The sequence below is a fragment of the Trachemys scripta genome, chromosome 13, assembly GCF_013100865.1.
Source record: "Trachemys scripta elegans isolate TJP31775 chromosome 13, CAS_Tse_1.0, whole genome shotgun sequence".
In the NCBI taxonomy this organism is placed as follows: domain Eukaryota; kingdom Metazoa; phylum Chordata; order Testudines; family Emydidae; genus Trachemys; species Trachemys scripta.
The window spans coordinates 18,895,507-18,915,567 of record NC_048310.1 but is presented as its reverse complement, the minus strand read 5'-3'; the positions used below and the strand labels follow the sequence as shown (position 1 = coordinate 18,915,567).

Here is a 20,061-nt window from a genome sequence, read left to right as displayed (position 1 = left end):
CCAGCCCCACCCCTGTATAGCTAATCCCCTCCCACTCTCCAGCCCCACCCCGCAGAGCCAGCTTCCCACAACCCTCCACCTCCTGTACAGCTAACCCCCTCCCACTCTCCAGCCCCCACATCCCCATAGAGCCAACTTCATGCAACCCCGCCTCCAGACCCCCACCCCTGTATAGCTAACCCCCTCCCACTCTCCAGCCCCCCCATCCCCATAGAGCCAACTTCATACAACCCTGCCTCCAGACCCCCACCCCTGTATAGCTACCCCCTCCCACTCTCCAGCCCCACCCCTGTATAGCTAATCCCCTCCCACTCTCCAGCCCCACCCCGCAGAGCCAGCTTCCCACAACCCTCCACCTCCTGTACAGCTAACCCCCTCCCACTCTCCAGCCCCCACATCCCCATAGAGCCAACTTTATGCAACCCCGCCTCCAGACCCCCACCCCTGTATAGCTAACCCCCTCCCACTCTCCAGCCCCCCCATCCCCATAGAGCCAACTTCATACAACCCCGCCTCCAGACCTAGGGTGACCAGATGTCCCGATTTTATAGGGACAGTACTGATTTTTGGGTCTTTTTCTTATATAGGTGCCTATTACCTATTGTAAAAGATACAAATCAATACTTACAGCTAAAGGCCAAAATAAGAATTTTATCTTTTTATCTAGTTTTGGCAAGAATAGCACAAAGAATAACAAAGTGATGACAAATTCCATGATTGCAAGTGCTATAAAGGCTTCATGGGATTTCGAGGTGCCTATTACCACACCCTGTCCTGATTTTTCACACTTGCTGTCTGGTCACCCTATCCAGACCCCAATCCCTGTATAGCTCACCCCCTCTCCAGCTCCCCCCCGGCAGAGCCAGCTTCCCACAACCCTCCACCTTCTGTATAAACCCCCACTCTCCATCCCCATAGAGCCAACTTCATACCACCTCGCCTCCAGACCTCCACTCCTGTATAGCTAACCCCTTCCACTCTCTAGCCTTCCTGTCCCACAAATCCAGCTTCCCACAACCCTCCACCTCCTGTATAGCTAACCCCGCAACTCTCCAGACCCCCATCCCTGTATAGCTAACCCCCCCAACTCTCCAGAACCCCACCTCTGTATAGCTACCCCCTTCAGCCCCCCATAGATCCAACTCCACTTCCTATATAAACAACCCCTGCAACATTCCAGCCCCCCTCCCGTGTATAGCTAACCCCCTCCCACTCTCCAGCCCCCCCCCCCCCAACTTCCTACAACCCTCCATCTCCTGTATAAACAACCCCCTCCCGCCTAGCGCCAACTTCCTGCAACTGCACTGCGTTCACCATTTATCAGGTTCTGTATATAGGTTCCATTAGCAGATGGGGAACAACTTAACAAGTGACTTGGAAACAAACGCAGATAGGTTCCCTGCAGGCCCTGCAATCGAAACATTGCCGCACTGTTGCGCCTGTAAGAAAACTAGAATTGTAATTGACTAGCAACAAAAATGAAACTGATTAATTTATTTTCATTGTCCAGCCTAAGTTGCAAAAAAGTAAAGAAGCTCCAGGCAGGGTGAACAGCATATGCCCAAATAAATCTGTTAGTCTTTAAGGTGCCACCAGACTCCTTGTTCTTTTTGTAGATACAGACTAACAGGGCTACCCCCTGATACTTAGCTCTTAGTTTGAATAGCCTCTGTTGGTGTTTTTAACGTAAGCAGAATTTTTTATGCAACGACCTTCTTGAATGAATGAGCATCTGCCAAAACATAAGAAATAAACTTGTAAAACAGGAGCATTATTAGAGTGCACTGTGTCTTTAAGGGCCACGCTGGAAGGCTTCTGGGGCAGTACTTTGCCAAGCTTGGTTGCTCAATGCATTGCTCAGTGCTTAATACAGTAGCGGAAGTGGGCTCATACAGGAAGCAAAACATTACAGCAGCGGAAATGCGACGTGTTGGGATCCGGGAAGCTCAATGCGGCTCGAGTCTTATACCTAAATCTTAGAGCTCGGAGCTACCGGAGATGGGCCATGTGGTTATTGAAATCGTTATGGATCCGGCCTCTCCTAGGCCTTCAGTGTACCAGGGGCGCTCAATCTGGCCTCGGGTTTTGTACCTGGAAGCGCCAGCGGAAGCAATTGCTACATCCACTAATGGCTAATCGCAGCCTCTGCATGGCCGGCTGCTCCCAGGACGCCTCATGTACGTCTGGTACTTCTGCAGCATGAACCGTTCAGTTGTGTTTAAAAAGATTATTGATGCCACCCTTGCGCCCTGGTATTTGTAGCATCAGGAATCTCTCGCGCTGTCTCTCAATAGGTTTGTTATTCGAGATGAAAGTACTGTGGAGAGAGAGAAAAAGCAAACACCACTTCATTCCCCGAAATAGGTTGATTGTTATTGCTTTTCACAAAGAAGTAGCTGATGCTTATTTGAAGGTATTTGAGAAAATGCATTTGATCTAGTGGCTATGGTGGTGGTAGTTTATTAAACATTGTTGCTGTGGTCCTTGATTTATCTTTTCTGAAGTATGTAGCTGTATGTACATTAAATCTGCTGATCGCAATAGGCAGCCTCTATTCAGTGTTTGCCCTCCCGCAAATTACTCATGCTATTACGAAGAAGGAACCCATCTGCCAAATGGGGAAGTTTAAAAAAAAATGAAATGCAATATATTGAAAAAGTGTCACGCCTTGCAAATATATCCCCCACTTTTCAGTTTTAGAAAACAGGATGAACTATGCTCAACCTTTCAAAAACTGCCTCTTCCTTTCTACTAGGGGGGAAAAAAAAAAAAAACAATCAGGAACTTTCAAAACCCTTTTATGGCACTAGTCAGTACTTGTAAAACAAGTACCCATCTCTACTTCTTTATTAAAATGCACACATGAACAATATCCTGTAATTAAATGCCCTGAGTCCTTGCTCAGCTATACACAGTGAACAAAGGTGCAGTGAACATTGTAAAGGGACATTATCAAATTGCAATCCAGTCAATTTCAGAAAATGAGTTAAAAGTACACCTCTACCCCGATATAACACAAATTCGGATATAACGGGGTAAAGCAGCGCTCCGGGGGAGTGTGGGGGGTGAGGGGGGGCGGCGGCGTGCTCCGGCAGATCAAAGCAAGTTCAATATAACACGGTTTCATCTATAACACGGTAAGATTTTTTTTGGCTCCCGAGGACAGTGTTGTATCGGGGTAGAGGTGTAATTTTAATTATACCTGTTCTGAGTCTCCTGTCAGTTTAATTTTTTTTTTTTTTTACAATCACAAAATTCCCTGTTTTTAATATGGTTTCCCTCCATTGTGAGAGAGGCCCAAACAAACAGAGAGAACCTGACTTTGCACAGGCTCTGGAGTCTGCGCTACCAGTTTGAATTGTGGAACTGTGATTTGTCATTCTGCACACAAAGTTCTGTCAAAGGTGCATAGTATCTGTTTTTCTCTACTCTTTTCAGTGATAGTTTATCTTAGATGTTATTTGTAACAATAGTAGGTACAAATTTTTAGATGGACGAGTGACTTTTAAATTGAAACTGACTCCTTAGTATCCAAGTTCCTGGTCCTGCAGAGAGCTCTGCTGACTGTGAAGTCAATGATGCTTTGTTCAGGCACAGGGATCTGCCAATAATTCATTGCAGATTTGGGGCCTATTTTCTTACCGTGAAAATAAGAGCTAACAAAGAAACAACCATACATAATAAATAATCCTACTCAATGAAGGTAGGAACCAGCCATTTGACTACTTGTAGTGTATAATAATATAAAGTAAAGCATATGAATTATAGCCATGGGAGTTTAATGTAACATGTTTACTGTACCCTATAACTCCTAAATCTAAAACTCATTAATATATTCATTCTTATAAGCATCCCGATAGTGGCTTGGATATACAATCTAAGAGCAGTTTCCTAGTTCTTCTAACAGTGTTTCTTCCTGTTCTAGATAAACACCTCATTAATGAAGGAGAGAAAAAGACAGTTGTAAGTATAATATTTTGCTCAGAAAAATGTATTTAGTATATTATTATTGCAATATAATTATATTATGGAAATGTCCACAGGCTAATGACTGGGTCTTGGTGTGAGCTGGTGCACAAATCTAGCGTCTTATCCTGCATTTTGTTCCAGGCAGGCAGGCAGGCAGACCCTTGCTGAAATCATTGAGGTAACTTAAATGAAAATCAGGAGGGTTTCATGCAGGGGCTGCTCGTGTGGAACACATGTCGCTTGATCAGGGCCACAGAAGTAATAGTCAGCATTCTGAATGTAGCCTCCTTCATTTACATAACATGTATTTTGGCTGTAAATTCTAAGTACTGTACTCAATTCATGGTGTTTTAAATCTAATTATTTTACGAACTATTAGTAGATGGTTGGACAAAATACTTTTCACTCATTTTAGAAACCTAGATGGCTAAAAGAAATTGTAATTTGCCTGAGAAAAATCTATTTATGGGTGTAGACGTGATAACATTTAATGTACAGTAAATTGTATTCAAAGTAAGCTTAAAGCCTTTTGGGGTGAAATTTAACACAGTGTGGCTGGCTGTGTAATGGGTGCTGTAAAAGGTACAGCAGCACTGCAGGGAAACCTCTGCAACCCTGTGTGCCATGGAAAGGGGTTCTGCACTTCTGAAAAGGATGTTGTGATGGGGAGTTAGGATTGGATGATGCAGATCCAGTAGCCCAAAGCCTGCAGGCATTGAATCAAACTCTTATTATTTTAATAGCCACACTAACTGTAACAGGGCATATGGGACTGAGTGCAGATGTGCATTTGCAAACATGGTTTTGAAAATCTGGCCAGTTGAAGCCAACATGTATCAGTTTGCACAAGAAAGGCCCAAAACTGTACTGGCAATGTATATCTTTAGATATTAAAGGTCTGATTCCCAACTGTGTTGTTCCATATTTATTCCAGCACAAAACTCCATTCCTTTCAACATGTCACTCCATTGTAAAGCTTGTACAATGCAATAGTGAATCAAGACCCTAACTCTTGAAGTTTTCTTGGAAATGCCTTAACTATATTGACACTAGAATTTGCTCTAATGTATTTATAATGCTAATGGATTATTTTTAGACTATAAGTATGTGTTTCTACATTTGCTGTCAGTTATTTCTTTGCAGTAGCATTCATTTAGTATTGAAAGGTTGGTGTCCTCTTTCCCCAGATCTGCATTGAGGGGAATATTGCAAGTGGAAAAACAACATGCCTGGATTATTTTGCCAAAACTACCAGCATTGAGGTATGGGGCTTGAAACGTCTTAATGTTCAATCAAGTCAGCAAGAGTTTTTCTATTTATAACATTGACAGTATTTGAGTCTACTGCAGTATTTCCCAAGATTAAATGTGAGTAAGATACATTTAAAGGCACACTGTCAAACATTTTCTAGTTTTTAAACTCTTAGCAATAGTGTCAGAAGTTTAAAAACAATACTTTTCTTTCTTGATGTTGCCCTTTTTCATTTGGCAACCAATACTTTTCCATGCTTTTTAGTTAATGGAATGGAAGCCAGTATGATGTATTGTATTTTTTTACTACATTTGTGCTCAGGTTAATTGTTGCCTCAATCCCACAATCACACACATGCATAGCTTTGCTCATGTAAAATAGGCTATTGACTGCACTGGGTCTGCCTACTTGATTAAATATATATTTGTGAGTGTTTCCATAATCGAGGTCTAAGTTAGTATTAGTTTCTTGGAATATTGTAAACTGCTGCTACAATCAGTGGAAGAAGCAGTATATATTTTAGGAAAATTCTTAGTTGTTGAGTGGCAGATATAAAATATATACAATTCAAAAATATTCAACAGTGGAACATAGTATATTCTGTAAAAATCAACAGAGGGTCCTGTGGCACCTTTAAGACTAACAGAAGCATTGGAGCATAAGCTTTCGTGGGTAAATGCCCGCTTCATCAGACGCTGAAGAAGTGAGCATTTACCCACGAAAGCTTATGCTCCAATGCTTCTGTTAGTCTTAAAGGTGCCACAGGACCCTCTGTTGATTTTTACACATTCAGACTATAACACGGCTACCCCTCTGATAGTATATTCTATAGATCAAATGTTGTCCCTCAATAAACTAACAATAATCAATAGAACTACCATTTTTATTCACTGCGTTTTAAAAAATCTTAAATGGATCTCATAATAAGCAAAGTCAGAGACAGTTCATGTAATGAAGCTAAAAGGTATTAGTCCCATATAACTAAAATAATTCAGGTAAAGACATGCTGTTTAGTTGGGAAAAATACCTTTGTATAATTCCTTTTTGGAAGTTTGTCAAACAAACATGAGATTTGATCCCATATTCCATAGGCAAAATGCTTTTGGATGAGGAAAACACAAACCTATTGTTAATACTGTAATTGCTTTAACCAAAACAAATTCAGAATAAACTTCAGGAAGCATTTATTTATGTGTACATAAAATCTTAAAGGTGTTGATAGATCTGCTAAGAAGAATATTAATACAAAAATCTAGGATTCTTCATAGGGATACTTAGTATTAAGAGGGTCCTTGGTGATTTAAAAGGAATGAATTGAGTTGAATGACTAGCCAGTAGCCCAAAATGTTTTTTTAAATATGTATACAGTGCAAAAATTTAAAAAGTAAATGCATGTAGTTTAGCTAGCTAATCTCAAACTCACACTAAGATCTTAAAAGTCCTTTATGCCCTGATCATGTAGTTTGGTGGATCCTCAGGCCCACATGGAGACCCCCCCTGGAGACTCTTGTGGTTTTAGCTACTTAGGGTAGAATAGACCTTCTTTTTCTGTCTAATTTTGATTATTATTAAAGTTCTAACTGCATTTCTTTTTGATCCACAGAAATAAAATGAGAGTTATGTATAATGGCATATTGATCTTCAGCTTTTATTCCTTTGCCATTCTGTTTTGTCCTATGGGAATTTAATTTGTGAGCAGATCTTTTGCATGAAATACCCTCTACATTCAGCTGTCAGTTCTTCTCTCTTTACACTGTTACTGATAAATGACAGCCTTCTACGTGGGATTAGTCAGCCATTGCTTTGTTTTGGTGGGCTGATAAAAATAATAATAATGATAATAATAAAACTACCAACCATCACATTTTGTAATTAAATGCATCTTTTTCATTTTTATAATAGCTCTTAAATATTAAATTGTGTATTTAATTAAATCAGTCCTTTAAAAAAAAAAAAAAAAGGGATAGATCCTCCAGTACAGACACTTTATTATTCAAGACCATTTAAATAAATGAATATGTTGATAGATTCAGGTAAATAAAATAAAAAAATTGAAATTGCTTGTGTCACATGGAATGAATGTCATTTTTTAATTCAGGTTTTGACGGAACCTGTGCCTAAGTGGAGGAATGTACGTGGTCACAATCTTCTGGTAAGTGGCAGGAACTAATCCTGTGATTTATGTTCGGTTAAAAATATGGACCCTGATGTTCTCAAAGTCCTGTGTGAAGGTTTAGATGCATTGAAATCCCTAGCAAGGATATGGTCACAATCTTATGTAACTGAACCTGAATATCATGATGGTGATTTTTTTTTCTCTTATTGAGGAATGGGCATTAAACCTATTGTGTGCAAAATGTAGTCCTGAGAAGGACTTGGGCTCCGATCTTGCAAGCAGCTCCATGCTGATGGCCACTGCACCCACAGTGAGCCACATTTTGAAATCCGTGAGCTCTGTGCAGGCATAAAGGTCTGTCTGGATGGAGCAGGTTGCAGGATTGGAGTCTTAAAGTGATCTCAGAGGTACAATGGGTCTGTTACTACCTGGCAGTGAGTTCTTTAGTTCATAAACAAACTAAAGCTAGGACAGCTCTTTTAAATGCTCAAAGCAGGCAGGAAAGTGTTTTTTAATACTAAACAATACAATACAGGTAGAGTGTGTAGTAAGGTGAAAGGAGTTGGATTTGGCAGTCAGGGAGTGCTATGTGACTGCTAGGACAATGTCCTCCAAGATGTTGAGTGCCTTCATTGACTATGGGGAGAGTTGAGGGTCATCCTCACCTCACAGAATCAGACACTTTTAATGCAGTGATGCAGCATGTCAGAGACTCCCCCCTCTGATAAATAGCATTATTACCCAGAGCGGGGTGTGTGTGTGTGTGTGTGTGTGTGTCAGAAATAAAAGTAAATGAATAAATTTCACTTCCAGCCTAAATTGCACAAACAACCTGTTCAAAGTACCTGCACTTTTGTACTCACAATATGCATTTTGGCTCCATTACTAGTAGCAGTGTGTCCTGCGGAAAGCAAATTCCCTTGGGTGGAGGTTACTGATGCTCCGCTTTCTGTTTTTCCATTGGCAGTGTAGCAGGGGGATGCCCCGCTTCAAGCCTTGTTGTGTCACCAACATCTTCAGCAGTAGACCATCTGCCTCACAGCTCTCTTTGAGGTGGGGGAGAGGCCAAGTCTGTGTCCGCAGGCAATTCAGATCACTTTAAACCCTGATGTTTGCTATTAAGCCGTTTTGCAAACCAACACTTGATCCTAAAAACTCTCTTTTTACTATAAGGTGTTATTCTTTGGGTTTATGGTACAGGCTGATATTTACTGGTGTAAAGAATTGAAGCGGGGTGGGATCCTGGAGATTAGAGAAATGCTTTGCAGGGCGGGCCACAGCTGGGCTCTGCGGCATAGGCGCCGACTCCATTTTTCCACAGGGAAAAATTGGTGGTGCTCTGCACCCACCGACAGCCAAGCTTCCCGCCCCTCCACTCCTCTCCCCTGAGTGCGCCGCATCCCCGCTTCTCCTCCCAGTGCTTGCTGCTGCAAAACAGCTGTTTTGCGGCGTAACAAGCTGTGGGAGGGAGACGGGTAAGGGATTTGGGGAAGGAGTCCAATAGGGGCAGGGAGGGGGCGGAGTTGGGGTGGGGACTTTGGGGAAGGGGTTGGAATGGGGATAGGACGGGGTAGGGGGGAGTGGGGCAGGAGTGGAGTCGGGGCAGGGCCGTGGCAGGGGCAGGGCCGTGGGGGTGGGTTAAGCACCCACCGGCACCAGGAGAAGTTGGCGCCTATGCTCTGGGGGGGAGGGGGGTTGGTATCTGGTCTCCTGGCATACATACTTGCTGACAGACATACTTGCTGACAGGTGTTTTGAAATAAATTTCCAAAATAATTGAAACTAGTGTGATTATGTAGTGTTATTTTGACAAATAAAATTTGCAGAATTTTAAAATATTGTGCACAGAAATTTTAATGTTTTGGTGCAGAATTTTCAATGTTTTGACGCAGAATGCCCCCAGGAGTAATAATGCTGGTGTCTGCTACCTTAATGCCATTATTTCGGTAACTCTGAGCAGGTATAAAATATATAGCTTAGCTTTATTTGTTACTAATTGGTATAGTCAAAGTGGTTTTATTTCTCTCTCATTCTTCTGCCCCCATCCCCATCACCAGGGCTTAATGTATCAAGATTCATCACGGTGGGGGATAACATTGCAGACATACATACAGCTTACCATGTTGGATCAGCATACCAGGCCAATGGTAATTTAAATATATTTTTTTTCTTTTAATCTGAAGCAGAGATATTAAGGTGCATTTATCGATCAAAATAATTTGCTAACCCTGCATCCAGAAGATAAGACCCTAGGTTGACTTTCATTCTGTGTTCCTAAGCTAGTAGGAATTTCCATGTGAAAAGACAATACTGATATATTCAAGTCAATGCTCAGTGAGGGCTGGGGCATCTACCTCCTATATTTATTTACATGTGTTTCATTCCCATATCAAGTATTGCTTACTGTTAAATGTTGGCCCAGGCATTGGTCATCTCTCAGCTTGATTGTTATCTTTGCCCTTTTATTTATTTTTGGAGGTATGTGAATTGTTGGAACCTCAAACTCTGGGTTCACATATGGTAATCTTAAAGGTGACTATTCAAAATCACACATTGGCCGGTGTCACTCAGAATACCTCCTGCTGATTCATGTAATCTAAACACAAATGCAGCTTCCAGCTTCTCACCTCTTCCCACTCTAACCCATCCAAAATACTTCTGCAAAGATTATCTACCTCTTCCTTTTGGATTGTCTACACTTCTTTCTCCTCATCCGTTTTCCTTCTGCTCCCTTTTCACATTCTTCCCAGTCCTCTCCTATGTGCACTCTTTGGGCTGGATCCTCCCTTTTCCCTTTCTCATCCCCCCCTTGAAACTCCTTTGTTGTTGCCTCGGAGTCTTCATTTATTGTTTCCTTCCCACTTGGTAGCATCTCCAGTTACTCCTATACCTGAACTGTTTGTTATTGTATCATATTGTCTGACTTTGCTTTGGGGTAGGGGTCTTTCTTTGTAAAGTCCCATGTAAGGTTATGGTCCAATGAAAATGATTAAGAGTAATTTGACAAAATAGTTATATAAGGCTGTGGCTTGGGGCTTTCTGGAAATAGTTTTTCCTTTCCTTCTCAGAAAAGTGACATTTTACAAGTTCCAGTTTTGAAGTATGCCCAGTTCTCGTTTCTCTGCACTCTTGAAGATTTGGACAGATCCTGTTAACTTTCTATTCAGTGTGTGTGTTATGAGACTATTGCACCATAATGCTGGGTTCTTCTTGGATGAAAACACAAATAAAAATTATACCTGTATCCTGGCTGGCATGTAAAGAGGGAAACAGGATATGATTGATAGCTTCAATAAAAAGATGCTGAGACACTAGTCTCCTAAAATGAGCAGACAGTAGCCTTTTATAATGGCCATGTCCCTAGTCTGGATTAAAGCAGTAACAGAACATACCAGATTGTGGCTGCTTTTGCACAGATACACAGGGAAGAGAGGTCACAGGGAGACCTTTCTCCATCTTGTGCATTAATGAAGGAGGCAGCTAGCACATTGGTCTTGTGCTAAGTGAGTATGAGGGAGGTGGGTTAGTGTGGCCAGAGGCACTCCACAGGGAGCATGGCTGAGTGGGGTGAAATCCACATCCCATTCTCCTCTGCACCTGTTAGCAGTGAGCACTGGGAGAGTGCATGCTTCACCCATTTAGAGGGTGTCATCATTTCCACTTCTGAGCATGTTCCTTCCCCATCCTCAGGTGTTTCTTCAGTCTGTTTCTGTGTTCCATGGGCACAATGCCTTCCACTTCTACCCCTCTGTGCCCCATGCCCTGTAGCACTGCTCTGGCTCTCACAGCCACAGAAGAGTCCCATGTGTTGTCCAGCTTCAGGGTGGATGGAACTTTTCTCTCTCTCTCAATCTTCCCTGTAGATATAGAGGAGGCTAAAGAGGCAGGAAGCCTTCCAGAGCTCTGTCTTGCAAAGCACCTTGAAAAGTGCTCCATGCACCATCACTTCTGTGAAAGTTGTGAGATGAAAGAGCTGCCATGCAAAGGAGCATATTGAGTAGCAGACAACTGGGGGTGCGCAGTACCCAGAAGGCCTTTTCAGTTTCTTTGTATTTCCTAGCACAGCTGTGGAAAATACCCAAGAGGTTTGGGTGTGTTTGAAAGTGCAGAGAGTTCTTTTGTTTGATTTGCAAAATGTTAAAAGTCCCAGTGTCTCTTAAGAGCTCATTAAAAGCTCCCAAGAATTCCCCTGCATTCTAATCTGCACTCTGCTGCCAGTTCCTGTGTCAACCTTGCAGTAGCAATTGTGACTGTGTGACCATTAACTCTGTGCAGAATAGCTGATTGGAAAGAACTCCTCAAGCACCACCTGATTCTTTAGAGACCAGGGAGAAAAGCTTAAACAATGGCAGGAAATCCTCACTCACCAAAATTGAAGCCCATTTGGGTGGTAGATCAGATGAAGCTGAGATACTTTGCCAATTACAGTGACTGCTTTGGCCTCCGTGAAGGAGGAGTAGCACACTTGAGACAATTCTATAATCCTGTTTTCTTTCTATAGTGTCTCTGATCAGTGCTCTATGTAATAAGCTCAGTAACATATCTGAGGAGGCACCACTTCAGGCAGTGACAGTTCCCATTGCTCTGCACATTCTAATGGACTGCAGTTTATTTCTAGTCAAGTATCTAGTGATTAACTTCTTGGTATTAGTGGGTTTGGTGCTCCTGCAGTTAGCTTTCAGACATCTTCCATAAGTCTAGTGTGTCAGGAAACTCCTGGTTCTGGAATCCCAGGTTTCTATACATAATGTGGGTTTTAGCCCATGAAAGCTTATGCCCAAATAAATTTGTTAGTCTCTCAGGTGCCACAAGTACTCCTCGTTCTTTTTGCTGATGCAGACTAACGCTGCTACCATTCTGAAACCTGTCAGAAATGTTTCCTGAGTAAGAGTAATTTTTTCTCTCTGCCCAAACAATTAGTCTGTGTTACAATCAGCATAGTTTAGTAGGAATTTAATAATGTAGTGACCATGAAGAAGATTAATAAAAAATGGAGGTAAAAGGACATGCTATGCAGCGTTAGGGGGTGAAAGAAACTAAGAACATTGGAAAATGTAAAACTAGTGAATGGCTGTTGTTTTTATCTTGTAGATTTCCCCGCTAAGAATGATGGAGAGGTCAATTCACAGTGCAAAACACATTTTTGTAGAAAACTTGTATCGAAGGTACAGTACATGGTTTACTACTTTAGCGTCTTGTTTCAACTGTAGAGTTTTTTAAATAAACTGATCATCTTAGTTTTCTATGATAATTTGCATTTCAGTAATCCATGAAACCTGTGGAAGTGTATTAGAGAGCTAGTGGTTCCTTACTCAGTCAATGCTGCCTCACACTCACACTCACACTCACACTCACACTCACACTCTCAATCCAATCTTCTCTTGGCTGAAACAAAATAGCTGTTTAGTAGTATTCAGAAAGATACACTACAATTTAGGACAGGACACAAAGAATAAAACTATAGGCAATTGGAACAGGGAAATTAAGTTGATACAATGTACGTTAATTACACAAACTAGATTTGGCCAGGGTCTGGAGAGGGGGAGAGTTAGGGGACAGGGAGCAGGGGGCAATTGGATGGGGCGGAGGTTCTGGGGGTGGGGGGCAGTCAGGGGACGGGGAATGAGGGGTTGGGGGCGGGAAGTGGGAGGGGGCAGATGGGGGCAGGGGCCAGGCTGTTTGGGGAGGCACAGCCTTCCCTACCTGGCCCTCCATACAGTTTTGCAACCCCGATGTGGCCCTCAGGCCAATAAGTTTGCCCATTCCGGTCTAGATAATACTTAGTCCTTCCTTGAGTGCAGGGGACTATGACCTCTTGAGGTCCCTTCCAATTCTATGATTCTATGCTGGCTTTTTAATATATTTGAAACAATCTGTAATGGGTTATAATTTGTGAAACCTCAGACTGGTTATAGGAAAAATGTTTCTTGCCCAAATCTGTGGGGAAAACAGCTGCTTGCCAGTAGATCCACAAGATGGCATCCATGCTACACAAACTCTTCAATTGTGTTTGTTACTGAGTTACTTTGAATGTTTACATAAGTGATAAGCTAAGATGTAAGGCATGTAAAAACAGTGGAAAATAGTAAGAGTCACTGTTTATCATAGTCTGTATTCGGAAGACTATACTTAGTTGTTTTTCTTATTGGACCAAAGGCTTGTGTCATAAGGATTGAAAATCTTGCCTACTGCTAAAAGGCTAAGTATAATGTGCAATGACTTTTATTTCTTGACTTTGTAACGTATTTTCTACAGGCAGCTATATGGCTCTTAGCATTTCTGTTTTTGTATCTTTTTTAGTGTTGGGGATCAGGTATTTACTTTGTGCCTCATTACAACAAACTGCAAAATTGGTTGCAAATTAAACAAACGAGTCAGAGTCTGTGAATGGCTATTTAGGTGTTTGGGAAATGAACTCACAGAATATGGAAAAGGAGACATGACAAGTGAGGTAGAGGGACAAAAAGTGGTTGGTCTTTTATAATCAATAGATGTGGTTTGACAGTTAATAGATGACGTTATATGTAGTTTAGGGCCTACTTTGGATCTCCTAAAATGGGGCATGTTGTAACCACAGGCAATCTTATTACTTAGTGCATATGTGATTATGACTAAGGAAATTTTTGTATTACATAGCCAGTGTAACTAGTTTTCAACTCTAAGATGCACCAAGATGTGTATTTCTGTTTTCTTGTAGAATCCTAGAATTATAGAGCTGGCCTTAAGAGGTCATTTAGTCCCTCCCCCTTCACTGAAGCAAGATTATAAAACACTTCAGAGGGGGATAAGCCTGAGGCATGAAACCAAAGCCCTGATGATTTTAAACCATCTGAGATGTGCAGTAGTTGCACTGAAATTGCTACCACAAAATGGTTTCTTCCCTACAAATATCAAGAAAATAAAGCTATGCTTTGACCTGACATAGGTGTGTTACTTACCAAGTTTGCATGGCAATCATATTGCTTATTCTGGGTCTTGATAAGAGGAGATTTTCAGAGGCATCAGTGAGAGTTAGACACATAACTACCATCATTACCTTGAAAATCTTCCCCACACTAAATAGGTATTGCTACTGTTATGGTTCTGAGACATGGGGAATATTAATCCTATAGGCATTCTCTATTTACATGTGTGACAACAGGGGACTCTTTGCCAAAAGGTCTCTGTCTTAATAAACTGCTCTCACCTCAGACCTGACAAACTCCTTACACCGAACACATATTTTGCAAGGTATTTATCTAAAAGGGATATCATGTGAGGTGTCTGCAAAAAGCTCATAACTTGTCAAGACTCATTATCATTGCGAGATGTATGCACAGGTAATATTTAAAAACCAGTGTGTTTATACCAAAAGTATGCTTTATGGACCTGGAGTAGCAATTAAACACCAAGAGATGATGGGCCTCAGGGATGGCTCGTTCAAGCAATCCCTAATCAGCTGGCAAGGTGATGAAAATCTCAATTGATCAGCCTTGCTCCCTCCCAAAACTGTCCATGCAAAACCATCAGCGGCACCATAGAATCATAGGATTGGAAGGGACCTCGAGAGGTCATCTAGTCCAGTCCCCTGCACTTATGGCAGGACTAAGTGTTATCTAGACCAGGGGAGGGCAAACTACGGGCTGGATCTGGCCCATCAGGGCTTTCAGTCCGGCCCGCAGGATTGCCAACCCCATGGCGCAGTGGGGCTAAGGCAGGCTCCCTGCCTGCCCTGGCCCCACGCCACTCCTGGAAGCGGCTGGCACCATGTCCCTGCAGCCCCTGGGAGAAGGGAGCGGGCCAGAGGGCTCTGTGCACTGCCCTTGCCTGCAGGCACCGCCCCCGCAACTCCCATTGGCCAGGAATGGGGAACCGTGGCCAATGGGAGCTTTGGGGGTGGTACCTGCAGGCGAGGGCAGTGCGCGGCGGAGCAGTCTAGCCTGCCCCACTCCACCCCATCCCCAGGAGCCACTGCCGGACATGCTGGCCACTTCCGGGAGCGGTGCGGTGCCAAGGCAGGCAGAGAGCCTGCCTTAGCCCCACTGCGTGCTGCTGCAACCTTGGAGCTGCTTGAGGTAAGTGGCGCTGGGCTGGAGCCCACACCCCACCCCCCTGCCGCACCCCTCCTGCACCCCAACCCCCTGCTCTGAGCCCCCTCCTGTACTCTGCACCCCAACCCCCTGCCCTGAGCCCCCTCCTGCACCCCAACCCCTTGCCCCAGCCTTACATTCATGGCCCTGCATACAATATCCCCACCCAGATGTGGCCCTTGGGCCAAAAAGTTTGTCCACCCGATCTAGGCCATTCCTGTCAGGTGTTTGTCTAACCTGCTCTTAAAATTCTCCAATGATGGCGATTCCACATCCTCCCTAGGCAATCAAACACTCCAAACCTCTCAGAGGTGAAAAAGGAACTTTACACCAGACAGAGTTTCACCCTGGCTGTGTATGAAACAAAACACTGTTTTCAGAATCACGGAGTGTAGAAAAGACATTCTGGATGCATTGAACGAGGAGAACCCCGGCGGAGGTGGGTGCTTTCATGAACGATTTGGATCCTGATTATTGAGAAACCAGCCAGCTCTGCAATAGACTGAACTTGGGGGGTGGGAAATCTACTTTATTAGATAGGAAAAGTAACTATTGATAAGTATAGGCCCAGGTTCACGGTCCATGATTTTATTTTGTACTGTAATCACCTGTTTCCACACTCGTGGTTCTAGTTAAATCTTTATTCTTCCTTAAGTAAACATCCTTTTGTTTTATTATAAGTGCTGTGTGGGTAATACGGGTGGTGGTTTAAGGAAGAACCAGTAAAATAGGGTCGACTGCACCTTTGTGTGCAGAGGATCTGGAAATTGTGCGAATAGCCAGTGTCGGGGACTGGATGTCACGGGAGAACAATTCAAAGGGACTGTGGGATTGCGGTGGAGCTGTTGTTAACTTGCAAGGGGAAGTTAGGGCTGGCATAAGTCCAGAGAGCAGTGCTTGAGTGGCTGAAGGGCTGATGGTGTCTGTGAGCTGCCACCCAGCTACCACAAGGAAGACTCCCTCTCACTGGAGGCAGGGGTAACAAGGTGGCTCGCAGGCTTGGGTAGCCCGAGGACTGTCACTTCATAATGCTGAGAGTTTAGTGGCATGTGAGCATGCGTGTGAAGAGAGACTGTTCTTGCACTGGTGAACCTGGTGTACTGGTGTGATATTGAACTACAGTACAGACCCGTTCATGCGCGGATGTCGGGAGTCAAGCCATCACAACCGCGTGTTAAAGGACCGCGGGTTAAGAGGGCCATGCTGAAATACCTTAAAATATCTATATATACATGTTTAATTATCTAGGATTACATACCTATTCACAACGTCCCAAATACTGCAGGCCTATCTGTTAACTGTGCTTTGCAAGAATAGAAATTCAAATGTATAATCTAATAATAATGGTTTTATTACTACACAGGGGTGAAAGTAACTCAGGACACTTACCAGTACGGGATGGGGGCCGCTCTGGTGTCTGGAAGGGGCGGGGGCTCAGGCGGAATGGGTGGGGCTAGGGGGTCAGCATTCCCCTTCCGGACTGCCTGGTCTGTGCTGCCCGGGGTTTGTGGCGATTTAAAGGGCCTGGGGCTCTGGATACCGCTGCTGCGGTAGCGGTGTCCGGAGCCCCGGGCCCTTTTAAATCGCTGGCCCTGGGGCAGCTGCTCCCTTTGCTGCTCCCCCCCCCCGCCTGTTGGCAGCCGAGGGGGGGCAAAAGGGGCAGGGACCTTAATACGCTACAGGGTCCTTTGCCGCGGCAGCGCTTTACATTGCTGCCCCACCCCCCACCCCTGTCAGCGGTAAAGATGTACAACACGTTTCCACTCTGCACTTCCTGTCGATTTCTATGTCAGTGAGTTAGTGAGCAAATCTGTAGCCCTACATAGCAAGTTCCTGTACTGCATGCTAACGAGTCTTGCATGTTAAATAGGTAGCACTGGGAGGCATGGCGCTACAGCGTGTTAAGTGGATTCGTGTGTAAATGGGTCTGTACTGTATATTCTGTCTTTATTTCTTCCTGGAACCTTGTTCTCTGTTAATTCCTTCCCAGGGAGTAACTAAATTACTTCTTGAAGGCCCATTCTACAAAGATATAATGACAATATCTTACCTTTATTAGATAGCACCTTTTCATCCAGAAAGATCCTCAGTTACTGTATAGCTCACCGCAATCTGGAAATGCAGCCACTTCTAGTGGAGGGTGGTAGCTAACTGCTGCATAGCACACTGCACAACAATGCAGAGAAGATTTTTGTTTGTTTTGTTCTAAGACTTTCGTTTATTTTAATGCTTTTAAGACCAGTGGTTTGTCCATTCTCCTTGCCCCATTTTGTGTGACATGTGAACTCATTTTTTGGTGCAGTGGCATTAGCCAGAGATGTGAAGAAGAATTCCGACTCCTGTTCAGTAGATAAACAATAAGCGATACACTAGATCAGGGATAGACAACCTATGGCACGCGTGCCAAAGGCGGCACATGAGCTGATTTTCAGTGGCACTCACACTGCCCGGTTCCTGGCCACTGGTCCAGGGGGCTCTGCATTTTAATTTAATTTTAAATGAAGCTTCCTAAACATTTTAAAAACCTTATTTACTTTACGTACAACACTAGTTTAGTTATATATTATAGACCTAGAAAGAGACCTTCTAAAAACATTAAAATGTATTACTGGCACACAAAACCTTAAATTAGAGTGAATAAATGAAGACTCGGCACACCACTTCTGAAAGGTTGTCGACCCCTGCACTAGATATCCTGGAAGAGAGAGTTCTGAGGATTGTTCTGTATTGATTAGCTCTGAGAGTCATGACCTGCGTGTTGCACTGAGATATATACATTATTGTACTAGCTAGAATGAAGTCCTTGCTGTGGAAGCTTTTAGCACAATTCTAGATCGTTTAATGGAGAGCTTGAGCTGTGTGTTGTTAGCAGTATGGCTACTTTCATTGGTTGCCCGAAGGTATAAAACAAATTGCTTTTCAATAATGCAGTGTGGGGTACGTGATTGGAAGTTGGCCCTTGTTCTTTAGCTGCATTGATGAGTTATGCTGTAGTTTCAGTTAATGGGGGTCCTTTCAACCTCTGTATGAGAGTTAGTGAGATTAAAGAAAATCATTGAACTTTTGGAATTTGTAAAGCTCCATCTTAACTGGTCTGGAGTGTAACCATTTACTTAACTAATAGTCTTCATAAAGAAGTATACCTCATTTTCCAAGTGGGAGCCAAAGGAACAATTTCTTCTGCCTTTAGCTACTCCCTGGGGGATTCTCATATTCAGGTCAGATAGGCTTAAAGATCCTTATCCCTAGGCAAGTCCTAAATCAGCTGTCGTAAGTAAACCGACCAAGGGCCATAAAGGGAATCCAACAGTAGTTGCCAAGGGTATATCAACAGAATGATGAGCTTCCAAAAAACCAGACCAACTGGAGTGACATCTTCAGGTTCAGGCTGCTGGAATTTTACTGAGAGGTCCAGATCCAAGCTATTCAACTAACCTTTCCAGCAAAGATTGTTTACCTAGTATAAAAACTGGATGGCAGAAGAGGAGTCTTAGTTTAATATCAGTGCAAGGGGATATTTATTTAAGGGGTTTGCTATCAATTACAAGAAACATGCATTTTTGTTAAAAACTGTGTTAAAAAAGGGGACCTTGAATGTTTTGAAATAAAGACCCAGGCTGCTCAGAGGTGGATAGGCATTCTGTATAAGAACAGAGGTTAGACTTTGCTTATAGAAACAGGGTATAGTATGAATTCCTGACTCAAAGCCATGGAGCAAGCGGAGGTCCATATCTCTAATCTAAACATACTTCCTTCCTTTTCTCATTGTTAGAGCAAGGGACTGGGAGATAAAAAATTCTGGGTGCTGTTCCCAGTGGTGCCATTGACTCCAGGTGTGGGCTTTCAAAGTCACTTTAACTCTCGGTGCTTCAGCACTCCTGTCAGCAAAAAACTGAAGAATATTTACAGGGATGTTGCAAGGCTCCATTCATTTGCATTTGCCATGAGATTCTATGATGAAAGTCGTCACAGAAATGCAAATGATTCTGCATTCTTATCATTATTACAACTCTATATTTAGTATTGAAATAGAATCATGTATTTGGTTTTTAGCAATTTTAGACATATGCATTTGAATGTGTATGATTTTTATGACTAAACCATAATTTAGTTAATTTTTCCATTTGAAATCAGATTAGTAGTTGGGTTAGGAAGTTGCTCCCATTCCTATATAACCTTGGCAATGAGCACTTTTACTTTGGAAGAGTCATGTCCTCGTCAGCAAGATTTCAGCTGAGATAGAGGGACTTCTGCTTTGATTCTTACACATGACCTTTATTTTCCATGAGCCTGTTCCAGATGCTCATGTAAAGTATTCCCAATGATTTCAATGGCACTGCTCACATAAGCACAGACTGCCTGCACATGAGAGGTTTTCAGGATTGGCTCCCAATTGCAGTATATATTTAATTCTGGGTTTTGTTGTTGTTTTTGTTTTGTACTTCCATTTCTATCCAGCCTTGCCACTCCTCCTTTTCTCATATGTCTTGGGGGAAAAGTGGCAGAATCAACCGTGGTTTGTTTGTTTTTCCCTTGGCTTGTGCAGTTAAAATATAAAATCATTATGGATGATGACACGGAAAAACATTTGCTAGTTACGGGTATTTGAAAAACAACAGTTGTTTGTTCACAATGAATTGTTACCCTTCCCTTTGT

The 20,061-nt window shown here is 42.9% G+C and overlaps 2 protein-coding genes across 3 annotated transcripts in view; one reads left to right on the top strand and one right to left on the bottom strand.

Moving 5' to 3' along the window:
* The window catches only part of CKLF (chemokine like factor), a 10,864-nt gene extending 9,441 nt beyond the window's left edge, over positions 1-1,423 (bottom strand). Inside the window, exons 1-2 of the mRNA XM_034788797.1 lie at positions 1,291-1,423; positions 629-795 (exon numbers count right to left, since the gene is read on the bottom strand). Coding sequence (XP_034644688.1) covers positions 629-795; positions 1,291-1,423 — 300 coding nt within the window. The remainder of the gene's footprint in view (positions 1-628; positions 796-1,290) is intronic.
* A 463-nt stretch (positions 1,424-1,886) lies between these two features.
* TK2 (thymidine kinase 2) overlaps positions 1,887-20,061 on the top strand; it is a 28,159-nt gene continuing 9,984 nt past the window's right edge. The window contains exons 1-6 of one of the 2 annotated variants that reach the window (XM_034788483.1): positions 1,887-2,177; positions 3,926-3,963; positions 5,157-5,231; positions 7,319-7,372; positions 9,394-9,483; positions 12,428-12,501. In XM_034788483.1, the coding sequence (XP_034644374.1) occupies positions 2,006-2,177; positions 3,926-3,963; positions 5,157-5,231; positions 7,319-7,372; positions 9,394-9,483; positions 12,428-12,501 (503 nt within the window). In that variant the 5' untranslated portion in view covers positions 1,887-2,005. Of the gene's footprint in view, positions 2,178-2,207; positions 2,414-3,925; positions 3,964-5,156; positions 5,232-7,318; positions 7,373-9,393; positions 9,484-12,427; positions 12,502-20,061 lie in introns of those variants that run through there. The other variant, XM_034788484.1, reaches the window with a different exon arrangement.